Source organism: Notamacropus eugenii, chromosome 1 (genome assembly GCF_028372415.1).
Source record: "Notamacropus eugenii isolate mMacEug1 chromosome 1, mMacEug1.pri_v2, whole genome shotgun sequence".
Lineage (NCBI taxonomy): Eukaryota > Metazoa > Chordata > Mammalia > Diprotodontia > Macropodidae > Notamacropus > Notamacropus eugenii.
The window spans coordinates 63180210-63201177 of NC_092872.1; the positions used below are offsets into that span (position 1 = coordinate 63180210).

The 20968-nt window shown below is 39.7% G+C and overlaps 1 protein-coding gene and 1 pseudogene across 3 annotated transcripts in view; one reads left to right on the forward strand and one right to left on the reverse strand.

Annotated features, from left to right (window-relative positions):
* Nucleotides 1-20968, forward strand: part of CORO2A (coronin 2A) — a 168912-nt gene that overhangs the window by 135591 nt on the left and 12353 nt on the right. For all 3 annotated transcript variants that reach the window (XM_072604274.1, XM_072604281.1, XM_072604268.1), the window contains 4 exons: nucleotides 441-620; nucleotides 4386-4502; nucleotides 10341-10445; nucleotides 11554-11650. In XM_072604274.1, the coding sequence (XP_072460375.1) occupies nucleotides 441-620; nucleotides 4386-4502; nucleotides 10341-10445; nucleotides 11554-11650 (499 nt within the window). The remainder of the gene's footprint in view (nucleotides 1-440; nucleotides 621-4385; nucleotides 4503-10340; nucleotides 10446-11553; nucleotides 11651-20968) is intronic.
* LOC140501077 (large ribosomal subunit protein uL30-like) lies at nucleotides 5390-6100 on the reverse strand (annotated as a pseudogene).

Here is a 20968-nt window from a genome sequence, read left to right on the forward strand (position 1 = left end):
ATGGAGGATCTCACTAAGACCATGTCTTGCCACACAGATGTTTCAATATGTCTGGAAAAATCCACTAGTATTATAGGACTTGCATTCAAATTTTCTTTTTACTATTTATGTGATCCTAAGCAAATCACTTACCCTCTCTGGATCTCAGTTTCCTCATCTGTAAAATGCACCAGACGACTTTCTTTTCAATGCTAAATCTATGGTCTTTTTAAAAATTTCTTCCACCACTCTACCCTCTGAATTCTCTGTTTACTTCAAAGCAATGGAACCAAATACTTTACCCAGCCCATTTCCAGATTATTCCACATGGGATTACCATGTTTCACTACCTTGTTGAGTACTGACAATATGTCTGCCATGTCCCGTGTGTGTGTTTATTGTCAGGTGAGTGAAAGAGATGAGGGGAAAGATACTAAGAGTTTCGTTTCTTTGTTCTCTAGTTAATGATATGGAACCTTGACACAAAAGAGTCGGTAATCGTGAACCCAGTGAAGACAATTGACTTTCACCAAGATGTGATCCTCTCCATGTCGTTCAACACAGATGGCAGTCTGCTTGCAACCACCTGCAAGGACAGAAAGATAAGGATTTTTGACCCCCGTGCAGGAGCAGTCTTACAGGTGCAGTATGCTACATTCTACTTTTCAGTAAGATGAATGTCTTGCTGGTTTGGGTTTTTTTCCCCATCTGGGCTGGTTACAGCACAAATGGCATAATGGTGTATGTTGAAGTCACCTTAATTCAGACCACACCATCATGTCTGGTCTCTCGTCATAGATTTTTGTAATACTTTGGTCAGAGGCTAGATTGAAATTTACATTTGGATTCTCTATGAAAAACAGGTTTGCCAGGCAAATTAATAATGCAAACAGAATCGAAGGAAGGAAAACTTAGCCCTGAGAACACACTGTTTCCAAGCATTCATTTGCATATAAAGAGATAATATGACCTTGTGGGTAGAATGACATATAGTAGCTTTAGAATATAGAAGGCCTGCCTCTGAAATGCGCTGGAGAGGTGACCCTGGGCTAATCATATAACCTCTCAGCTCTCTAGGCAACTCTCTAAGACTATAAGTTGCAAAGAAGGTAACAATTTGCATTAGCAGAGGGAGTTTACTATATCAATGAAAGGACAGACCAAATCCCAATCCCTTTCCTATTTACATAGAGACAGGTGGTATAGTGAATACAGTGTCAGTCCTGGAGTAAGGAAGATTCATCTTCGTGAGTTCAAATATGGCCTGAGACACTTACCAGCTGTGTGACCTTAGGCAAGTCACTTACCCCTGTTCACCTCAGTTTCCTCATCTGTAAAATGAGCTGGAGAAGGAAATAAGAAATCACTCCAGTGTCTTTGCCAAAAAAATCTCAAATGGGGTCACAAAGAGTCGTACATGGCTGAAAGGACTGAATAACAAGGGGTAAACTGATTATTAATTATTTTTCTCAAGTAGTTAAAAAGGTCTTTCAAAAAACTAGAATCTAAAGTTAAGTAGAAGCATTTTCATTTCTTACTGGGGTTAGGTTCTGGTCATTTCTTTACCTGTGTCACAATCCCTGTTTCAAAATGAGAGCTCACCATTGAGGTTAATGCTACTTCCTAAGCCCAGACCATCTAAACAGTGGCACCATTCCAGACTGTGCTCTGTATCTATTCATCTAAGAACATCTTGTTCTCTTGGTCTTCTTTCATCTGGTGATGCACAAATACAGCCTTTTGGTGGCTGAGGGGTTTTAGTGCTTCAAACAGATAACATCGCTTCTGCAAGGAGACCATCACATGATGAAATGAAAGCTCAAAGCACATAAATCCCAAAACAGGGACCCTGGACATGCTTCATCAGAGCAGGAACAAGCAAAAGTTCTTTTATTTTTTCTCTCATCCTCTTTCATCTTTATTTATGCTACATTGTAAGTAGTTTTCCCATTTGCAAGGTGAATGACCCTGTTAGAAACTTTCCCTCATTTTTCTATAACTCTCTAATTGAAATTGCTTCGTGCTCTTAAAAAAATAACAAAATTGTGTTTCTTATTTTGTCTGTAATTCACACTTCTTATTCATTTAAACTGATTTCCCCCTTACACACTCATCCCCAAGGTAGTACAAATTAATAGGACATATAGGTGACTCATTGGATAGAGGGCTGAGCTGGGAGTTAAGGAAGATACATCTTCCTAAGTTCAGATCTGGCCTCAGATACTTCCTAGCTCTGTAACCCTAGGGAAGTCACCTGAACCCTGTTTGCCTCAGTTTCCTCTTTTGTAAAATAAGCTGGAGAAGAAAATGACAAATCACTCCAGTACATTTGCCAAGAAATCCCCAAATGGGGTCACAAAGCAACAGTATAGAGTAGCAAAGTTTTATTCTGGTAATGAACTAAAGTCATTGAGCTCAGTTCTGGGTGGCACTAACTTTTAGAGCTATCCAAGAGGACAGACTTAGGGGTTGAGAAAAAACTGAAAGACCAGTTGTATAGGATCTCATTAAGGAGGGTATGAATTTAATGGACTCCAAGAGCATTGTTGCTGTGCAGTTCTATTATATTATATATATCAAAGTTTAGATGACAATAATTTAAAAATGTCAAATTTACCTTCATTTTTCATTTATATGGTACTTCATATAGTAAAAAAATTCATATGTATTAAGATAGAATCAAAAACTTTTATATCTGTAGGAATCTTAGAAATCATATATTCTAAATCTTTCATTTTACAAAGGAGAAAATTGAGGCCCAGAGAGAAGTGATTTGCCCAGTTTGGGGAAGGAAGTGAAAAATTTCCCTACTCTGAAACTTCGACTCCCAAAATGCCGTATTTATTGTTGTTTTCTGAATTTTTTGCCTTTACCATCCTTCATTAAAATCTTCCTTCGATGCCTCATTGTGCCATGGAGATGACACTGAGTTCTTGAGGGCTATACTGTCACAATTCAAGCCATGACCTGTTCTGTCAAGCAGAAATGACCTTAAGTATAGGCTCAGTGATTGATTATGTAAGATTAATAGATAATTCTTTGTTATAATAGATGGAGAGAGAGAAGGGCAAGAGATACGGGGGAAATATAGGTAATGTAAAAATAAAATGTATTGATTTGTTTTTAAAAGTATAATTACTTACACTTCAAGCTTTCAAAAATACTTCATAGAAATTTCATTTTACCTTTACCTCAATCTTGCGGCTGTTGTTATCCCCATTTACAGATGAGAAAACTGAGGCTGAGCGAAGGTAAATGATTTGTCCAGTGTCACACAGTTAGTCAGTGTCTGGGGAAGGATTCAAACCAAGGGCTTCCTAACTCCAGTTCTGGTACTTTATCCACTGTGCCACACTGCCTCATATATGCCATTTGAAGACTGCCTAGAAAAGTTTAGAGCACCATAAATTTGGGTGTAGGATGATGAATTTTTCATCAGCACTGACCTTCCAAGATCTCACATGGATTCTAGGACGTGATAGAGGGGTTATCATCTACACCAGGGGTGGGGAACCTGGGGCCTTGAGGCCACATGTGACCCTCTGGGTCCTCAAGTGCGGCCCTTTGACTGAATCCAAACTTTGCAGAACAAATCCCTTTCATAAAAGGATTTGTTCTGTAAAACTTGGACTCAGTCAAAAGGCCACACCCAAGGACCTAGAAGGCCACATGTAGCCTTGAGGCCACAGGTTCCCCACCCCTGAACACTGATTAACAGACTACTCACAATAATTAAATCACAGGAGCATGAAGTATAAGTCATTATTGCGATTTTCCATTTTTTTCTTCCTTACAAGTCTAGGGCAACCTATTTATGTCTATAAGCCAATATTTTGCACAAAGTACGAAGATATTTATCAGAGCTGCTCAACCCTTTGGAGCTCTGATGTCCTATCAGTGCTGGAGTGATTCCTGCCTCCCAGCTTTGTTGTATTTCAGATAGGGATTGGACTTAGCTGACCCTGGGCTTCCTCCCGTTCTACAATTCCATGAATCCTGAAGTACGATACATGGACACTCAATGCTTCAAAATAACTTGAGTTTAGAAATAAATTAATTTCCCATCACTACTATATAGCATCTCTAAGCCAGTTTCATAACCTGTATTAGGAAATTTCCGGACAGAGAGTTTATAATAGTTCTAGTTTTATCCTCACTTAGGTGCTCTCCACTTTCACGCTCATGGATTTCTATATGGATTGTTATAGCCTTAAGCCTCCTCAAGCAATTCTTAGAGAATAATCACGCAGAGGATCTTCAGGAATGATCTTGTAGAGAAACTCTTTACCAGAATATTACACAAAGTTGGAACTCACTCCTTCCCACCACTTTTTTTAAGGGGGGCGGGGATCACTGAGCCACTCAGATTATTTCCTCATGCTTATGTACTGTGTGTCTTCTTCTAGGAAGCAAGCTACAAGTCTCACAGAGCCAACAAAGTGCTATTTCTAGGAAACATGAAAAAACTGCTGTCCACTGGAACGTCCAGATGGAACAACAGGCAAATTGCACTATGGAATGAGGTGAGCCGGTCAACTTTCAAAGCGTAGGGTCAGAGCGACGACCAGCCTGGGACTCCTTAGACCTGTTTCGTTCCCCTTTTTACAACATTTGCTGCTTTTCACTAAGATTCTTTCCTTTTATTGATTCTAACCACAGCCCTAATTCGAGTTATTCTTTTCTCTCTCCCATTCTCCTGCTCATTTACCTCTTTCCTACAAAGTAGATAGAGGATCAAGGGAGGTCAGAGCCAGGCAGTTGGCTTGTTCCCTCCACCTTAGCTGAGGCTGCAGGATGGCAAGAAGAGTAGTTGTCAGCTCTACCTACTGGAGAATTTCCCTCTCCTCCAGTGACTACTCAAGTGGCATACCTAAGGCTATATCTCTATATAGCTACATATGTTGCATGGTGGGTGTGTGGGTGTGTGTCTGTGTGTGTCTGTGTGTGTGTGTCTGTGTCTGTGTGTGTGTGTGTCTGTGTGTGTATGTCCAAGTTGAAGGGAAATAAATGCAGTGGAACCCTTTTCTTATCCTGGTACCTGGGGCATAGTATAAAACACACATATACATATATATGTATACATACATATATATGTATACATATATACACACACACACACATACATATATATTTATGCTCAGAAGCATATGTCTGAATTCATGGAATAAAGATCTATGTTGCAATGACATATCACTGTAATTACATAAATCAGTTTATGTTTTTCTTCCATTGACTCTAAAAACCTTACCATATCCTACTAGGCTTAATATATTGGAATGACCATAAACTGTTTCTCAGTGCAGTTTTACATCTGAGACCTCAAGCATCCCATTAGTGTTTTTTATTTGTTTGTTTCGTCACAGGCATTTTTATTAACAGACCGTTCGAAAAGTAATCATGGTAGAGACCTTTAGTTCATTCTTCTAATAAGCCTGTTGATCTGGTCTCCCTTTACTAACATCTCCACCTTCCACAAAATGTGTAATCTTTTTCTTCATTTTGCCTCATGGAGAAGATAATTTGAAGGGCCACAGGAAGGTGGCAGCTTTGAAGTGCTTACCAATAGTATAGATCTCATGGATCAAGTCCTTTATACAGATTATTCCATATTTACCAAGAGATTTTACAATAAGGGCATAATCCGTTAGGGCACGTCTCTGTTTCTTGATCTTGTCATAACCACTTTTCTAAATCAAGTCTTTCATAGACTTCAGGTTTGAGTAACTCCATGCAGTGTATGGTTCCACAGTCCTCTGCATATTAATCAAGGCCTTGTTAAGCTTAACAGAAGCGCCATTGAAGATTTGGCAAAGATGAAGAAGATGTAACACTTTTTGGACCTTTAGGTAATACCATTAATATCTCTGATTCTGATCACAAAAGCTAACTTGGGTTCAGCAGGTACATGGTAATTGCCAGCTTTTTGTGCCATCCTAGCCAGCTGGATTTCACTTCTGTGCATCTGTCTGTACTCCTTAGGGTAGGCTTTAGCTTTTTCATAGATAACTTTTATAGCCATCTTCTTATTCAAGCATTTGGCCTTCAGTATTGGAAAGCCTTTCACTTTTTCCAGAAGAGATTTTGGGACAGATGGTAGCTTCTTTTCTTCTTTGCCTGCCATGATTCCAGTCTCTATTAGTGTTATAAAACAGAGACTCAGAATAAGTACTCTAGCATACATTCATCTGGGAGGCCTCTGGAAGACTATTCTGTGAATGTCCTTCTTATAACAAACATGACCCTTACGGAAAACTGACTCTCTGTCAATCCGTCAACAAGCATTTATTAAGTACCTACTGTGTGCCAGGTACTGTGCTAAGTGTCAGGGACATAAAGAAGGGCAAAAGCCAATCCCTGTTCTCAAGGAGCTCTTGGTCTAATGGAGGGAGACATCATGCAAACAAATATGTGCAGATAAGCTATATATGGAATAAATTGGAAATAATCAACAAAGGAAGATACTCAGATTAAGGGAGATTAAGACAGCCTTCTTATAGAAGGTAGGAGTTTAACTAGACTTAAAGCCAAAGCAGTGCAGGAAGTAGAGGTGAGGAGGAAAGGAATTCTAGGTAGAAAGACAGTAAGTAAAAATGTCCAGAGCCAGGAGGTGAAATATCTGATGGGAGTCTGGTATCACTGGATCACAAAGTATCTTTGTGGGGATGGGCGGAGGGGGCAGGAGAGCCATAAAAAGACTAGCCAGGTTTTGAAGAGCTTTGATCCAGAAGGTGATAGGACACACTTCAGTTTATTGAAAAGGGAGGTGACATGGTGAAACCTGTGCTTTAGAAAGGTAAAGTTGACAGTTGAGTGGAAGACAGACTAGAGCAGGGAGAGACTAAGGGCAAGGAGACCAACCAGCACTAGTCCATATTGTAATTGCCTCCCAGAGATGGTAATAATGTTTCTACAGAACGCTCAAGGAAGGGACACATAGACACATGCTCTCTCCCTTGGCTATTTCCTTGCAAGTTAGAGCAATAGGAGGGAAACACTGAGTCAAGTCCGAGTGAGTGAGTTTTCCCTACTAGAAATATAGATCATACAGTAGAGTCCCCTACTCAAACCCTAATTCCTGGCTCAGGTCCTGCTTTCACTATGTATATGACCTAAACCACCTAGAGGCCAAAAGAACACTCCAATTAAAACTACTGTCAACTTGTAATATCCCTTGCTTCAGTCATTTTTCAGTTTTGTCCAACTCTTCATGATCCCATTTGGGATTTTCTTGGCAGAGATACTGAAGTGGTTTGCCATTTGCTTTTACAGTTCATTTTACAAATGAAGAAACTGAAGCAGAGCTAAGTGACTTGTCCAGGGTCATACAACTAGTAAGTGTCTGAGGGCAGATTTGAACTAAAGAAAATGAGTCTTCCTCATTCCAGGCCTGGCATTCTATCTATTGTGCCACCTGTGTGCCCCCCTTCCTCCTTCCTAGTGTGGCATAGAGCACTGGCTTTAGAATCAGAAGACCCAATTCAAGTCCCTTCTTTGATGCTTATACCTGTATGACCTGTAAGTCACTTAATCTCCCTAGGTCTCTGTTTCCTCACCTGTAAGATGAAGGGGTTGGGCTGGACAGTTTCAGAGGTCTCTTTATCTCTAAACTTGCCAAAAATAATATTACTCAATCAATTAAGAAACATTTACTAAGCACTGGGCTAGCAGCTAGGGATATAGAGATAAAAAACCCAGAACAATCCCTACCCTCAAGGAGCTACCATTCTGGGGCAGTGACAACATGTACACATAATGAATCTATAGTTTTCAAAGGGTCATTAGCAGCCTGGAAGAACCAAGTAAGTCTCAAGTAAAATTAAGTTTAAAAATTTAAATTGGGTTTTAAGAGGAACTGAGAAGTCCAAGAGGTAAGGAGTGAGTGGATTTCAGGCATGGGAAACATCCTGTGCAAAGTCAAAGAGATAGATAGGATGTGGAGTATTGTGGATGAGAGAAAGGCAAGTGGGCCAGGTTGGGCAGATTATAGGGTGTTTTAAGATTTAAGTAGGCTGGATTCTGATTGTGGAGAATTTTAAATGTCAAGCAGAAGAGTCCATATTTGATCTTAGCGGTATCAGGAAGCCCTTGAAACAGAGGAGTGACATGGTGAGACCTGTGCTTTAGGACTATCACTTTGGCATCTATGGAGAGGTTGAAGTGGAGATGGGAGAGTTGTGAAGGAGAGACTAATTAAGAGGCTATTGCAATAGTCCAGGCAGAAGGTGATGAAGACATGAACCACTGTGGTAACTATGGTAATATCATCTCAGCATGTTTCCACTGTGCAGCTCAGATGAACCATATCCCTGGCTTTTACCCTGACTCTGTGTGGATCAAGCTGGATGCTTCCCCTGGCCATGGTGCTGGCAGCTTTCCTCAAACTCACTTGATTCCAAATTAGGGCACCAAGCCTTATAATAGGTTTCAGAATATATGATGGTGACTACAAAATATATTGTGTTCTTTAGGTATTTTTCCCCAAAAGATTTAGCTTTACTGACAGGCAAACCTAGAGCTTTTCTTAGTCACTTTTTCTGCCAAGCTGTATATGAGGTCACCTGACCTGGGTTATAGCATCCTTGATGCAACCCTTGAAGTTCTTTTCCAACACATGAATACAACTAGACACAACTCTCCCTTGGACCTGGGTTCTTGGTGGTACAGGAGAATCAAAGAGGTATGTCCCTCTGACTCTTGTAAGCCTGGTCATGAGGTGAACATTTTCCAGGTCTTCCATTAATATGGAGTGTGAACTGTCTACACCAACATAAAAAGTGCCGTTGCTGTGTACAATAAAAGTAAGGATCTAGGCCATCTCAACATGACTGAACTCTGGGATTTGTAGACCTTGGCCTGACCCCTCCTGGCCATCCTTACCACTGGTGAATCCCATCTAAAGCCCATCCCTAAATGCACTGGGCTCAAGGCTCCACACCAGGTCACATGAACTCCAGACAAGGCGGCCTTCTTGAGATATTCAATTCTAGTTCTCCTACACCAGAGAGAAAATATTCCATATGCTCTGCCCTTTCCAGATTGAGTATTCCTAAATGTGATAGGCAAAGGGAATTGGAGGATTATGCATTATTTTTGAACTTGATCAATGAAGACAAAGAATGCTAATCATTTCAGATCTAAACCCTCTTTTTCCTCAGTAAGAGAATGCTTTCCACAAAAACATTCAAAATATTTGCCCCCAAACTTACCATTTCCTGTCTCTTTTACGCCAACAGATAGTTTCTTTGGCTATACAAACCAGAACTCACTTTTGTTTTTAGATTTTGTAATTTCCCTTTCACTTCAAATAAGACCAGCCCAATGGTTCACACAAGAACTACTGATTTAGTGTCCAGGCATTCATATGTATAGGGCAAGTGTTTGCTGTAAGTTTTGCTTACTCAAATTAAATTGAATCAAATTACTGGGATGGAGAGCTTTCTTAGCCATTACTTTTTCCCCTCACCTGGCAGTGATCATTTGCTTTCCTCTTTGTCCCTCTTGTATATATCTTTTTCTTTCTACGATACCCCACCTGCAAGGATTAACCCATTTCTGCTTCTATTTCATGAGATTTTGACAGGGATGAAGTCTTAAGTCTTACTTCTTTCCTCTCCAGCCCCACCATTCTCATTATTGTTTTGAAATGTAGGATGGAATTCTGAATAAAATCACTGACATAATTATGCTTTGGGGAATATGCACCAAGGATCCAGCCCCACCATAGGAGATCCATGATGCAAAGGGCAGCACCCAGGCTTTTTGAAAATTCTTCTAAACTGAGAATAAGTTGTTTGGCTATTCCTAGAGGAACAATGTAGAATCATAGAAAATACACTGGCCTCATAATTAAAAAACCTAAATACTACTCCTATTTTTGGCATTTATCTGCTCTATGACTTTGGGAAAATCACTTCACTTATTAGGGCTTGAGGTTCCTCATCTGTAAAAATGATGGGGTTGGACTAGATGATCTCTCAAGTGCCTTCCAGATCTAATGTTCTGTGACTCTATGGATTCAATAAGGTGACTATCACATTAGACCAAGGAAGGGTGTATTGTAGCAGTGTTTCCCAAACTGCCAATCCCTGGAAAAATGTTATTAGTCTGCCATACTTTTTAATACCAAGGTCTTTATTTCTTAAGATTTATCAACTTAAAAACTGACTCCTCTTATTTTTTATTTCTACTTCTCTTCCTCAGCCCTATGAATCTTGTCTATTGATGCTGCAAATGAGGGAACAGCTGGTCATGGAGATTTTAGAGATTTTCCTGGTACATTATACAATCTGGGCTGGGGTACATTGGTTTACAACTAAACAAGTAACTGAACAGCCTTTTTTCATTTCTTCATCCCTGAACAGGATGACCTTTCTGTGCCTTTAATTGAAGAGGACCTAGATGGCTCTTCTGGTGTATTGTTCCCTTTCTATGATTCAGACACCAATATGCTCTATGTGGTGGGCAAGGTAAGCTTTGCGCTATGAGAATTAAAGCTAAGGTTGCTAAATAGGCAATAATACAGTAGCTGAGTTCTTAGGTGGGGGTGAGGGAATGTGAAATTGAGTACTGAATTCTTTATTTCATCATTGACTTGAGGCTATAAATGTTTTTAGACCAGAGAAATAAGAAGAAAATTATGGAGATGCATTTTAAATATCAAGCTTTTAAACTGATGACTGTACTTCATCAGTTATGTATAACCAATCTCTAAAATAAATGCACATCATAACTCCTCAATACCTCTATATAGCACTTTCAATGGAGTTACTGGAAAAAAAAATATCTATGACTCAGATTTAGCCACCTATAGCCTCTCTGAACTTAGCCAGAGTTTTCCTTGGACATCAGATACCTGGCCCATTGCAAGATACCTGCCTCTCTCAAAAAAAAAAGGCATGTCTAGCTTGGTAGGACATAGCTTCCTGCTGGTATCACTTCCAGGGTCACATCCATGCCATAATGAGTTGTAGAGTAAGAGATTCATAGGCTCAGAGAGGTAGTATGGTGAAGTGGAAAGTGGATATGGACTCAGAAGACCTGCGTTCAAATCCAACTTCTGACACTTACTACCTATAGAACCTTGGACAAGTCACTTAAATTCTCTAACCTTCATTTTCCCTCAGTTGTAAACCGAGGGTGCTCAACTAGATGACCTGTAAGATCCCTTCCAGCTCACAAATGTTTGATCCTATTATTTAAACTTTGAAAGATGTTTCAACCCAAAAAAATGGCCATAAGTCCTTACTTTCTCTTTTTTTATCTGCTCACACACACACACACACACACACACACACACACACACACACACACACACACACACACTCACCCCTCTTATCCTATCTCTGAAATGCAAGGTCTAGGGGAAAGGAAAACATACCTAAGGACTACTGAGATATAGCAGTGGGAATGAAAATAAAAGGCTTTTTAAATCGTTATTGTTTCAGTTTTCTGGTTTTCCTTGCCATTTTCATTTTCAGTTGCACATAAAAATAAATGTCATTGGTTTATTGGTCTTGTTCCACACCAAATGAGAAGCCAAAGTATCTTCTCATTCTGTTCTGTTCTCTTTCACAGGGTGATGGGAACATTCGATACTATGAAATTAGTGCAGACAAACCACACTTGAACTATCTTACAGAATATCGTTCTTATCTCCCTCAGAAGGGAATTGGTGAGTATGAAAGAGGCCCTTTTCTTAGGATACAGATTTCCTATTTGGATTGATGTTAGAGACTTTATTCACTGACTTGCAAAGCAGTACTTCACCTCTTAAGGTGATCAGTTATGATCGAATATTTGGGGTGATCGTTTATCTTCACCAGACTAAACATCCTCATCGTTATTAAGGAGCTGAAAACATTCCATTGAAATGGATAATGCACAAGACAACTTGGTGAGGATACTTCAGGTATGAGGTGTAAATCATAAAATATTCCCATGAAAGAGACTAAGGCTATAAAATTGAATTCCTTTCATTTTACCAATAGGGACCCTGAGGTCCGGGGACATAATGTGATTTACAGTTACACTTATTCCATCTTAAACTGATGGAATCACAGAATCTTAAAGTTAGAAGGGAGCTGGCAGGCTCTCTAGTATAACACGTACATGAACCTTGAGTTCTCTTTTCAAAATCCCTAATAAATAGTGATCCAGCCTCTGATTATATATCTTCAAAGATGGAGAATTCATTATGTCACACAAGGCAGTCCTGTTATTGGGATAGGGACTAGAGATGATTCCACAGATATAGGAAATTTCCACATGAGGAAATTCCCCTTACCAATGCAGTTCAGATTTCTTTGGAACTTGTATTAATTTGTATTGGAACTTTGTATTTGGAACTTGTATAGATTTCCCAGAAGTTAAGTGATTTGCCCAGTCACAAACCAGGATGTGTCCAGAAATTGAACCCAAGCCTTTGAGGCTTCAAGGCCAGATCTCGGGGCACCCTGTACCATGATGTCTTTCATCATTTGGCCAGCTCTAATTGTGAGAAAGTTCTTCCTGCTACTCAACTGAAATCTACCTACTTAGCAGTTTCCAGTTCTAATCTATAGAACTACATAAACCAAGTCCATAAACTATTCCCTATTCGGGTATTTGAGGATAGCAGTATTCTTACATAGACACATATTGCACTGTATTCTTCTCCAGTCTAAACATCTCCAGTTCCTTTGATTAATCCTGAAATGACATGATTTTATGTAACCTGGCTAGCCTGGTCACCCTCCTCTAAACCTGCCCCACTGTGTCAGTATCCCCTCTTAAAATGTAGTACCATAAACTGAACATAGTACTTCATCTGTTATCTGTGTAGGGCAGCGGATAGACCACTAGGCCTGGAACCAGAAAGAATGGAGTATGAATATGGCCTCAGACACCTACTAGCTGTGTGACTCTGGGCAAGTCACCCAACCTCTGTTTGCCTAAGTTTACCATCTGTAAAATGGGGATAATATCATCTGCCTCCAAGATTTGTGTGAGAATCAGGTGAAACAATCATTGTGACGTGCTTAGCATGGTGTCTCTGGCACATAGTAAGCACTATATAAATGCTAGCTATTATTATTATTTTCATTTATTGTTATTATCTGAACAGTATAGAGTCGAGGAGGCCACTGCTCCCCTTTCCTCTAGGCAGCCTGAATAGCTAGTTAGTGGTAGACTGGGGGGTCCCCTGACTCCTGGCCCAGTGCTTTTCCACTAAATCTCCGCAGCCTGTCTCTCATGGCAGCTCAGACAATGGAAATAGACCTCTGTGAAATAGACCTTCAGGCTGAGCAGAGTTGATAATTAACTAGGAATTTGTGCATAGATTGACATAAAAAGATATGTGTGGAAGATAATTTTTGTAATGTTTTCAGTGTTCTCCTACTGTCCCAGTGCCTTCATGTTGTCTTGGTTTCTCACTTTTCTGTGATCCCACTACCTTAGGCTCTGAAACTTTTTGACTCTTCCCCTGAACATTTATCTATCCTATGTCTCAGTCTCTCAGGGCTCTGGTCTCCTTGTCCAGTAATCCTAGTGGGTATGAATGGGTACTAATAGGTTAATTCTTTATCCTCCTAGATAACATATGAATTGAATTTGGACCTCAGAATATATTTTCCTATGAAAACAATATTTCCCTTATGGCTAGGCTCTCAGGACAAGCCACAAAGACCTTTTCAGCCCACAGTTTTTCAGTATCTCAATGATCTTGTCAATACAGGTACATCTTTCTGGGTGCCATACATACTCATTGTATATAATTCTTGTCCATATTCCCCCATAAACCTTTTACTGAGGATCTCCCCAATAGAACCAAAGGCTTTTAACATTCTCTGGGTATAAGACTCAGTCTGTTCATCTGTTTTCTCTCCCTCTCACTATATGACCAGTCCGCTTCCTTTTAATATTTTTATGCCTTTTCTTGCATGAAAATCATCCCTGATATATTGTATAACCTCCTTTCACTCACACCACCTTTTGAGTCATCTACAATTTGGAATCTTGATATTCAATAATCTATGCCTACTTAGTCTTATCAGGAGAATACTGGTGTTAAAAACTATTTGGTGTGTGTGTGTGTGTGTGTGTGTGTGTGTGTGTGTGTGTGTGTGTGTGTGAGAGAGAGAGAGAGACAGACAGACAGACAGACAGAGAGAGATCAATCTGTCTCTATCTATCTGATAAATGAAAGTATAGCACAATTTCCCAAACGCACCTCAGCCCATGCCCATTCTCCTATCCATTTCTGGCCCATTGTCCATCTGTAGCATCTATCCAAGGTATGTTTCTTTGGGCTAATGTACTAACTCAGTGGGCTACCCATCTGACTGTAGATCATAGTCAAGGCAGTAAGCATTCTTCTTCCAGCTGGTAAGTTTTTGCCAGTTTGGTAAGTTTGGTATCTTTTGAGTTGTTCTAAACCTCCCTAATGAGAAATGTCCTGTGGAGTTAATGCCATTACCACAATGTTAGCTACAGGTAGGAGCATCTGGAAGACCTCATTATCTCTAGGTAATTCTTATGCTGTTTTAATTCCGCACCAGCCATCCTCCTGACAGTATCAATTATTTGGGGTGCACGCTGTTTTGTGCTTCCCTATACTGAAGATGGCTTAACAAAATTTTCCTTTATGCTGCATCTGTTGAGTTACATGATTCTCAGATATGCTTGGGTGATACACCATTAGAGGACAACCTTTAAGGCTGCGTTTTGCACTACTGAATCAAATGCTTTAAAAAAGAACCAACAAGAAATCCTGAAGGATCTTGTGGGCTACACCTTTTAGTTACTTGTCTGACTGCACATGCAGTCTTTGATAATGAATTTGAAAAAGCCTGCTTCTTCTCATTTTTCCCCCTCCAAGGGCGTCCTAAATATGTTTATAGAGAGGCTATATGATGCCTTAAATAAAGTGTTAGACCTCCAGTCAGAAAGACATATATTCAAATCTTGCTTCAGACACTTACCTAGCTGTGTGACCTTGAACAAGTGATATAACCCTTTTTTTGGCTTTCTTCATCAACACAATGAGGGGATTGAACTCAGTGAAATTTAAGGTCCCTTTCTGATCCAAATCTATGATCCTGGGATGATTCTTATAAGAATGAGCATATAAGAATATGAATCAGGAGTCTTCTTGACCACTTTTTTGGTAAGAATGCCAATTTACAATTTTTTTCTCCAATTCTTCCATATTGTACCTTCTTTATAGATACCTTGAAAGTCTTTCTCTCAAAGATTTCAAAATGTCTGTCTCCAGTGTGCATGTCATGTTTTGTACTTCGTCTGGTCCCTTAGTATATATACCCATGTATGTCTACACTGTAACTTAAATACTATATGTTTGTAATACAAGATAGAAGCTAACACGCGATCCACAATACTCGTAATGGAGGACAGAAACAACATTAAATAAAAAGCAGGTTTCTTTATTTACCTTGAATGCTGGTACTTGAAGAAAAACAAGTTTAATTAGTGAAAGATGAGAGAACATCTCTGAGCGATTTTTGTGGAAAGTCTGAGGGAGATCTCTTAATAATTTGTAAGTCTTTAAAGTGTAAGAGAGAAGTTTGCATCAGGCCACAGGGCAGGTCTTTGCAGGTAAGGTTCTCCCTTTTGATGATAAGCTCCTGGTGGGCAGGGACTGTCTTTTGCTTCTTTTTGTATCCCTAGCACTTAGCACATTTCTGTTGTCATTCAGTTATTTTTCAGCCATGTCCAACCCTTCCTCACCCCATTTGGGGTTTTCTTGACAAATATACTGGAGTGGTTTGCCATTTCCTTCTCCAACTCATTTTACAGATGAGGAACTGAGGTAAACAGGGTTAAGTGACTCGTCCAGGATCACACAGCTAGTAAATGTCTGATGCTGGATTTGAACTTAAGAAATAGGAATCTTCCAGACTCCAGTCCCTGCACTCTGTCCACTGCACCACCTAGCTGACCCACCTGGCAACGTTGTAGGTGCTTTGAAAATGATTATTGATTGAAAAAAATAGAAAGAGTTTAAAATTTCTGTAAAATATAAGAGACTAAAGTGAATGGGTGAGCACATGCCAGAAAGAAATAGCCAGAGGCAAAATAAACTGCGTTGTGAAAACCAGGAGGGAATCCAAGGATTGGACCAAGCAGTTCCCACATTGACCTTAAGGTGGCGCTGTCAAATAACCTTGTAGGTTTTATAGGTGGAAAAAGAATGATCAGATTAAGAGCTGGAATGAATCATAAAGACAATCCAGTTTTAGAGATGAAGGAACTGAGTCCTAAGGAGGTAAAAATCACTTGCCTGTAGTCAGTTATAGATTGTAGGATTCAGATTCATGTCTTTTGACTCCAAATCTGCTCTTTTTTACTGGGACTCATTATAGTTATTCCCCCTTTCACCTTGCAGGTGTTAGGGGAGCCCCCCACCCAACCCTACCATGATCTGGAAAAATCCATGTAAAAATTTTTGGCCTCTCCATTCATACCAGAGAAGTCTGAATTATTATGGTATTAAAAGATAAAAATATGTTGATATTATACAATACTGTGTTATACAATTTTATGCATTTCTGAGTTTCTAAACTTTTTCTGTCATCTACTGGCCTTTGCATGTCATCTGCAATTTCCACAAAACTCCCCTCATTTAATTTCCTATGCGCACCTGCGATATATCAAAGCTGAGATGGGGAAAATCATAATGTGGAAGGGATAATTCTAGTTCCATAAGACTAGGATCTTGCTAGAGAGAGGAGAGGGGAAGGATATATGCAAAAATGAAGGTGATGTTAAAAACTAGATACCAATAAAAACATATAAAGAGAATCATAAAAAGGGTAGGACAGGATTGAATAGGGTGAGGAGTTACAGGTTGGGAATTTGGAGCCTGAAGAAAACCTCAAAATCATCCAGTCAGACCCCTTAGTTTACATATAATACAATTAAATCCCAGAGAGATTAAATGACACCCCAAGATCCCACACCTAGTTAATGGCAGAGCCAAAACTAGGAGTCAGATCTTCTAAATCCTAGTCCAGAGCTCTTTTTAGAATGAATATGGTTTGTCCTTTGTTATCGAAGAGGATCATGACATCAGGAAGCTGATGCCATGACTTGCAGGTGAATTGGATTACAGTGAGGGAGGGCTGTGCAAAGGCACCAGCCTCACTTTCTCCTCCAGAACCATCTGAGTACAGTGGCCAGATATGGATCAGAACAACTGGAGATGGTCCAGGATGCAATGGAGACCTTGGTCTTCTTAAGCTAAGGTCTTTTCCAGTTCTCATTTTGACTGAGGCAACACCCATTCATTGATCAGGGCTGTTTAAGAAGTGAGCCAAGGGGTCTTCAGAAAAACCTGGAAAGTCATATATGAACTGATGCTGGGTGAAATGAGCAGAACCAGGAGAACATTGTACACCGTTACAGCCTCATTGTGTGATGACTGACTTTGATAGACCTAGCTCTTCTCAGCAATGCAAGGATATAAGATAACTCCAAAAGATTCACAATGGAAAATGCTTCCACATCCAGAGAAAGAACTTTGGAGTCTGATTGTGAATGGAAGCGTACTATTTGCTCTCCTTTTCTTTTGTTGTTTTGTTTCTTCTTTCTCATGGTTCTTCCCATTAGTTCTAATTCTTCTTTACATCATGACTAATGTGAAAATATGTTTAATATGAATATATAAGTAGAGCCTATATCAGACTGCACAGTGTCTTGGGAAAGGAGGAGGAGAGGCAGGCAGAGAAAACTTAAAACTCAAAATCTTCTAGAAGTGAATGTTCAAAATTAAAAATAAATTAATTAATTATATAAATTTTTTTAAAAAGAGAAGTGAGGCAAGAGATGGCCCCCTTAAAAAATAAAACTGAAAAGGGGAGACCCTCAGGGTTGTTTCTGGCCAAAAAGGAACAATTACTATTTACATTCACTCTGAGCCACCGGCCCAAAAAATAACCATTAAGTAGTGTGCAATGCTCCCTGTAAAGTTGGGAGGAAGGAAGCCAGTAGGCACAGATTAAAAGGGACAGCATTCCAGGAATGGGGAACAGCCAGAAAAAGTGTCCCAGAACTGAAAGATGGAATATCTTCTTTGTGGAATAGCAAGGAGGCCAATATCACAGAGAGAGAGTAAGGAGTATGACAAATACAAGGTTTGGGGAAGAGAAGTGAAGAGAGTAGCTTCTGAAGGGCTTTGAATGCCAGAGAATTTTTTATTTGCTCTTAGAGGTGATTTGTGTTTGTCCTTCATTCTTGAAGAGGACCATGACATTAAGATGATGCCATGACTTGCAGTTGACTTTGATTTGAGTGAGGGAGAGCTTCTTAGAGGTGATAGGGAGCTACTGGAACTTATTGAGTAGAAAGGTGACATGGTGAAATCTGTGCTTTAGGAAAGTCACTTTGATGGCTGAATGGAGGATGGTTTGGAGTGGGAAGAGACTTAAGGAAGGTAGACCTACAAGCAGGTATTGCAGTAGCCAAAGCATGAGATGATAAGAGCCTGTGCCAAGATTGAAGTAGTATCAGAGAAGAGAAAGAAACACATATGAGAGATATTGCAAAAAATGAAATCTATGGGCCTTGGCACCAGATTGAATTAGGAGCAGGGGTGGGGGGAGAAGATATGGTAAGGATTTAAGGATGACACCTAGATTGTGAGTGAAAGACTAAGAGGATGGTGTTGCCCTTGATGGTAGTGGAGGAGTTAGAAGGGGAGGAGGGCTTAAGGAGAAAGATTATAAGTTCAGTTTGGGGCACACCAAGTTCAAAATGTCTACTGGACATCCAGTCTGAGGTGTCTGAAAGGTAGGTGGAGATGCAAGAGGTCAGCAAAGAGGTTAGGGAAGGGCAGGTAGATTTGAGAATCATCAGTATAGAGATAGTAATTAAATCCATGGGAGCTGATGAGATCACTGTGTGAAGTATAGAGAGAAGACCCAGGAAAGACCTCTGTGAGATACCTAACAACTAGAACAAATGACCTGGCTGAGGATCCAGCAGAGGAGTCCGGAATGGTCAGATAGGTAGGAGAAGAACCAGAAAAGACTGGTATTCCAAAAACTTAGAGAGAAGAGAGTATGAAAAAGAGTGATCCACAGTTTCAAAGACTGCAAAGAAGTCAAGAAGAATGAGGATTGAGAAGAGACCACTAAATTTGGCCATTAAAAAATCATTTGTAACTTTGGAGAGAGCAGTTTCTGTGGAATGATGAGGTTGGAAGCTGGATTCTAATGGGTTAAGAAGCAAGGGCAGAGGAAGAAGCTGGTCACCATCAAAGTTCCCCTCGCCTTTTCTTCTGTACATAGTTACTACTTGGAGAGAGGGATTGTTCTTTGAAAGGAGACACAGAAGAGGCAGCTAGGTGCTGCAGTGGATAGAGCCCTGACGCTGGAGTCAGGAGGATCGGAGTTTAAATCCAGCCTCAGACATTTACTGGCTGTGTGATCCTGGGCAAGTCACTTAACCCCAGATGACTCCAAAAAGAAAAAAAGACAGTTCAGAAATTAATTATTGTACCCAAAGAAATTCACCCGATTCCTGGAGAACTAATTTGGCTAAATGTCTTGACTCCACCAAGCCTCATATATCCTTCTTATATGTCATTTAGAAGCCCAGCCCCTTACAGGGGTTCTTAACTTTTTTTGTATCATAGACTCTTTGGGGCAGTCTGATAAAGCCTATGGGCCCCATTCAAAAAAATGTATAAAATAAAATACATCAAAACATTAAAAAACCAAGTTCCTAGACTCCATGTTAAGAATTCTGATGTTAGAACAACTGGAAAGCACACTATGTAGAAGGTCAGATGCTAACACAAATTCCTAAAAACCCCAAATCATGGCCCCACAAACATCTCTGAACTTTTCCAAGTACCATTAAAAGTCTTTGTTTCAGAATCAAAGATGAATTTAAGGATAAAAGTAGAATTGATGAAAAACTGAAGTTAAATCAGTGAGAAAAGACTTAGGAGGTTTGGGGTTTTTGTTTTTGTTTTTGTTTTTTGTAACAAATGTCTAAAAGGACCAATAAAGTCTCCAAGAACTTGGATGACTCTTCTTCCACCGTTTATGCAGAAACCCATGGCATGGTATGAAACAACTTCAACAGGGAAGCCAATTAATCAACATGTTTACTAAAGGCTGTTATGTTATGTATCCAACCATGTACTTCAGTCTATGGGAAAACTAAAGAAACATGGGATAAACAGTGTTATAAATGGACTTGCCAGTCAAGGGTTGGATAATCAGTAAGATTAGCCCAGTCACTGGCACATAGGCAGGAACGTTTTAAGGGCTAAACTGTGACCTACTGTGACTGCAGTAGGACTTCAGAAAGAAAAAAATAATTTTTGCTGAAATGATCAGAAAAATCTATGGAGAAGACTTGTACAGTAATATGATGTAATTAATGGAAAAACCACTGGTCTTGGCACCTGAAGACTTGGATATGAATCTCAACTCTTTTACTGTTATTGAGTTGTTTCAGTTGTGTCCAACTCCTCGTGACCCAGTTTAGGGTTTTCTTGGCAAAGACACTGGAGTGGTTGACCATTTCCTTCTCCAGCACACTTTATAGATGAGGAACTGAAGCAAATGGAGTTAAATAATTTGCCCAAAGATCACCTAGGTTAGATTTGAACTCGGGAAAATGGAGTCTTCTTGACTCCAAGCCCAGCACTCTATCTACCACTCCACCTACATGCCTTGAATCCCTACTCTACTGCTAACTAGATAGAAACTCACCTTCCGTTAGATTTTTTCCCTTTATATGACTGGGGATGTTATGAAGACTATAATATAATCCTCATTATGCTGATGTATTGAATGTTAATAAAAGTAGTGAAAAGAGCACTAGACTTAGAGTCAGAAGATAAACAAGTCCCAATAGCTACCACTTACTGGCTAGACATTTAGTCTGTCTGAACTTCACTTTCTTTCTCTGTAAAGTAGAAACAATATTTGTCTTCCCATACAGGATTGTTGAAAGGATCAAATCTAATAAAGAGTCC